Source organism: Musa acuminata, chromosome BXJ2-6 (assembly GCF_036884655.1).
Source record: "Musa acuminata AAA Group cultivar baxijiao chromosome BXJ2-6, Cavendish_Baxijiao_AAA, whole genome shotgun sequence".
Taxonomy (NCBI): Eukaryota; Viridiplantae; Streptophyta; class Magnoliopsida; order Zingiberales; family Musaceae; genus Musa; species Musa acuminata.
The window spans coordinates 39,176,145-39,181,353 of NC_088343.1; the positions used below are offsets into that span (position 1 = coordinate 39,176,145).

General features: G+C 37.1%; 1 protein-coding gene across 1 annotated transcript; it reads right to left on the reverse strand.

The window, feature by feature from the left end:
• Nucleotides 1-2,711: 2,711 nt before the first annotated feature.
• Nucleotides 2,712-3,392, reverse strand: LOC135613972 (RING-H2 finger protein ATL68-like). The gene has a single exon (XM_065110966.1). The coding sequence runs from the start codon at nucleotides 3,390-3,392 to the stop codon at nucleotides 2,712-2,714; it is 681 nt and encodes a 226-aa protein (XP_064967038.1).
• Nucleotides 3,393-5,209: the final 1,817 nt, after the last annotated feature.

Below are 5,209 nucleotides of genomic sequence, written 5' to 3' on the forward strand. Positions count from 1 at the left end.
GGGTAGCGTAGCTTGATCATCACAGGAGCCAATTGTCTATGTAATTGCGACGCCCGCGTCCGGCCCGTCACCGTAGCCTTGAAATCCCAAGAAGCAGAACTGAAACGAAACTCCATCGTCGCCTTCTTCTCGCGCTTCCACCGTGTGCTCTCGGGTTTTCCACGGAGCGGCTTTATAGCCGTCTCAGTCCCAAATAGGATAGCGTTGCCGTGGGGGAGTAATCCTAATTAGCACTGGACGCGTGGATTCTATTGCCACTTAAATTTACGCCTCGGATTCCAAATCTAAACGCTTTCTAAATCCAATTTAATGTTGATATTGAAGCAAATGAGTCAATTCTCAATCAGATTCGATCTTAATCGAATACTACAAATATTGACTAGAAATATTAAAAATTCATCTCTACAAAGATGAAAATATACCAAAAAAAATGTCATTAAGAAAGAAAGATTATTTGTTAAATCAAGTGAAAGATTATTACCTTTATCAAGTGGAACTTATCATATATTTGATTTGATATAATTATATTTTTCTTTTTATTCTTAAATTTAGGCCTATAAATAAAAAAGAACATTATAATGGAGACCATAAGAATATAGTGAACAATGTACTTTTCTTACATTATTTATGTGAGTAATGATATCATATTTATTTTTCTAATGTCCACATGCAACACATGCGAAGATGCGGTTTTTTTCTTTGGAATTCATTTCTTTGTCTTAAAATGAGTATCGTAGTTATCCATTTATTTATATTGTTATTTCTTTCTTCTCTTTTTATTTCTCTATTATCAAAAAATATTTTGTTAAAGCCTTCATAAGATGGGTAAGCATGATTTTAAATAGATTAAGGAATATTAATAGCATATAAAAAAATATTAAGTGAATGTTGTTACCAAGAAATATTTGATAGACGATGCATATTACAAATATAAATTTTGCAAACTCCGAATGGTCATGTGACAAAAGGTCCAAGGTGGTTTGTCGTGAGTAAAAATCCTCATAAGTACCCACATGACATTATAATAGAATAAGGTAGCGAAGGAGCCTTGAACACTACCCCAAAAGCCTATCTAACCATGTGCCACCTAGGTAGATCTTGGGTGTTATGCTGGCTAATATTTCACACTACTCTATGGAGCTAGAAAATCCATAAAATAACTAATTAGATAATTTGTTTCCAGGCAGTTTTACCTATATGTGATAATTGCACACAACTTACATTTATAAGCCTAAAATTGTCACAAAAGTTAACTAAAATGAGATTACCAAACCTATTATAAGCCATCTACATGATGTATAAAACATGAATAAAATCAAATGACGCAAATATATATGAGTTTTACATCACATCAAACACCTTATTTATGACTTTATTTGTGATAGAGCGATGAAAAAGGTGATAGCGATAATGAAGCGTCAGTGGAGGAAAAGATTATTTTGATATTTTTTAAACTAGAGGTGTGGTTTGAAAATATCTAAAAAAATAAAATGAGGGTAACTATTTAGAAAATATCTAAAATATGAGCATTTTATAAAAAATTACCTAAGATATATCTTGCAAATTTGAAAGCTTACTAAAAGAATTCAAAATCAAAATTTTAAGTTAAAAATAAAATATATATCAATCTTATTGATCAATTTATGATCTAAACTTTGCCATTGAGGTGTTGCAATCAAATAACTGCCAAGATCAAATCCTCCCCTCCCTTGTGATTATTATGGTATTTCTTACATATTTTCCTAAATATTTATGATTATTTAATTATTTAAAAAATTCATCTTAATAAAATCAAAATGTTGGCAATAGTTGATACGTGGAATATTGACCTTTAATGTTAAATATAAAATTTTGATGATGAAATTAATTAAAAAATTTTAAAAATTAATCTTATAGTAAACAAAATTATATAAGGGTATTATGATAAAAGATACAGATTGTGAAAGGTTTAGATGTTATGCTAGAAGATTAAAAGTGGTGTCAAAGGCTTGTGATAAAGGTTCTTGATGTTATGCTGAAAAATCGAACATCATATGAAATGTTGAAGAAGGATAAATTGAGATATCGAAAGATATGATGATACACTAGAGGTTCAACTGAGATGCCAAAAGAATGCTAATACACCGGAAGAATAAATGACTCTCCGAAAGACTCGGTGTTATATCCAAAAAAAATGAATGTTATTTTGAAATTTTTCTTGAAGTTAAATTAGGGTTCAATTATTCTAAATTCGAGCAATGTCAAATTACTGAATTGGGTCAAAACAGGTTGAAATTGGACCCATAATTACTCTCTTGCTCACTCTCAATCGAAATCGAACGGCACATAACTACAATTGTTTGATCTGCCATAAACAGAGGATGCTTGCAGTAAGCATAGAACAGAGAGATCTCTGCCACAAACAGAGAGCTCTAACAAGCACAACACAAACAGAGTAGTAGAGCGAAACAAGAAAGATCACCAGATGGGATTGTATAGCGTTTTATTTGCCTAAGAAAGGCAAATCATTACATACTTCATTTACAATCCGCACAAAAACTTCTTTCATGTCCTCATCAATGTATGTACAACACGAACGCCATTATCTACCTTTTGAATCGACTGCATCCGCTGGCACTTATTTTCTCTTCATCTGTAACAATATGCAGTCCAGAAGCAGGAAACAGAAGATGTCTCTGAATCTCGGGGAGATCAAGAAGAGGAGAAGCATTTCAGGGATCAGCAGAAGCTGGTATGGCGTGTCTGCAGAGAGGACACACATGGCTGCTCTCCAACCATCGAGTGAGACAGCCGCCATGGAAGGCGTGCTTGCATGGCATCCGCGTCACCTCCACGCCCTCGTCGAACTCCTCGAAGCAGATGATGCAACTCTCCTCTCTGACATCTCCTCCACGCTCGTACTTCACCACCGCCAGCTCCTTCACCGCGTCCGTCGACGCCGGGATGCCGCCGAAATCCCCGTCCTCGCCGACGCCTTCGACGTCCCAAGAAGGTTCCTCATCGATCGGGAAGTGGGCCAAAAGTACGTCCACGATCATCTCGATCCCGTTGCCCGAGTTGAAAGCCGTCTCGACTGGATCATTGCAGAAGGCAACGAGTTGTCTCTCCAACCGCCCGGCGAAGCAGATGTCATAACCATAGACGTCGGCGCGTAAGAGAACGGTCGAGATCGCCCGGCGGCGAGATGCTTGGTGGAGGAAGTCGCCGAGAGTGAAGACAAAGGTGTGGTAGGCAAGGGGCGGTTCCTCCACGACTCGATCTTCAAGAATGTGCATCACGGTGTAGCCGAGTTTGATCACCACCGGAGCCGATGGCGGCGTCCCCTCAGTTTGATAGGCCCTGAGAACCCAATCGGCATGGCCATGGAGAGGAGTCGTCTCCATCGTCGCCATCGCCTTCTTGTCGCACTTCAACCGTGTGAACTCGGCATAATTCCTACCATGAAGCGGCTTTATATAGAGAGAGAGAGAGATTCTGGTCTCCGAATCCGACACGGGATCGAATTCATCGAGTACAAATCCTAAATACAATCCGACACGTAGTTTCCGTTGCCATGTAAGTTTGCGGCTTGGACTCCGAAAGCAGTTGCATTTGACACGTGTTGAAATCCTACGTTAGAACGAACTTGCTTCGTTCTTGATGGATTATTAGTGACGTCCGATGTATTAAGTCAACTCGTTCCTGCTCCGTGTTGACGGAAGCCATTCACTATTAGACACCAAATTAATTCCTCCCTAAAACCAATCAAGCATTGACATCCAAAATATAGCTCGACAGCAAAATGTAGAATTAATTTTTTAATATTTTAATATTTTATTATATAGCTCGATAGTAATATATTGAATTAATTTTTATTATTTTTATTATTTTATTTAAAGATATAAGGATAATTTTTAAAAAAAATACTTATATTTTAGATTTTTTTAAATGATTATCTCATTTTAATTCAAACTACCCCTTCTCCTCCGTCCCTCTCCCTTGGTTGTTATCACCATCACATTATCTTGCTCTTCTCCTCTCCTCTCCCATTGCTCCATCTTTCCCCTTCGTCTTTTCCTCTCCTTCCCAATAGCTCATCCTCTCCTCCTCTCTCCATCGTGGATGCCGAGCAATGACAATAAGTGGACAATAGGCTATCAATGATTTAACTGGTCTTACTTAACTCATGCGACACCTTTGCGTATCCATATGCAAAAGGTTAGTTTCTCCGAAAGTTCTTATGGTTCCTTGAGGACCTGCAAAAGAGAAGATAGGTTAGAGAAACTATTTAACTTGGTATTCATAAGTAATTATTTCAACAAACACCCAATAGGTAATACAAATGACAAATATAGACTTTGCAAAATCTGACCGGTCACTCACAAAGGGTCCAAGGTGATTCGTCGTGGTTAAAAGTCCCCACAAGTCCCCATGTGATATTCCTATAAAATAAGACAATGAACTAGCCTTAAATACTATCCCAAAGGCTCTTCCAGCCATATGCCACCGAGGTAGCTCGTGGATGTTGTGCAAGTTGACACTCTACACCACTCCATGGGACTAGAAAACCCTCCCAAAAAGACTACTTGGATGGTTTATTTCTGGATAATTTTATCTATATACGATAATTGCCCACAACCTATATTTACAAGCTTGAAACGACCACAAAAGCCAATAAAATTGGGGCTACCAAACCTACTATAAGTCGTTTATATGCTACACAAAGCATGAACAGAAATAAAAGACACAGACATGCATGAGCATTATATCGAACACTCTATTTACAACTTTATCTGTAACATTCTCTTCCACTTATTCTTTTAACGTTCTTGTTGAAGTCTTTACGGATGCTACATCTTCTAACTTTTACTAAATCTTTAATTTTCTACTCCAATTGCAATACACCTCTTGGCTCCCAACTACTCTCCATTGTTGTTATTGAGTAGTCGAACTTTAATCTGTCATGTTACTTCAACTTGCTAATGACTCGAACACTAGTGTAGAATCGGCTAAGTTATATTGATCATTATAAGTTCTTGTAGATAGATGAAGGAAAAAAACCTTCCTTATTATGAACTAGTCTCTTAAACGTTTCACATCGCTTTAACTGGGTGGATGCCTGTTTAAACTTTAATAAACATTGTCTCACAGACTTTAAAATTTTTGAGGTCTTTCCTTCACAAAATATGCCCATCAATTTCTCTCTTTAGTTATCGTTTTCAAGTAGGTT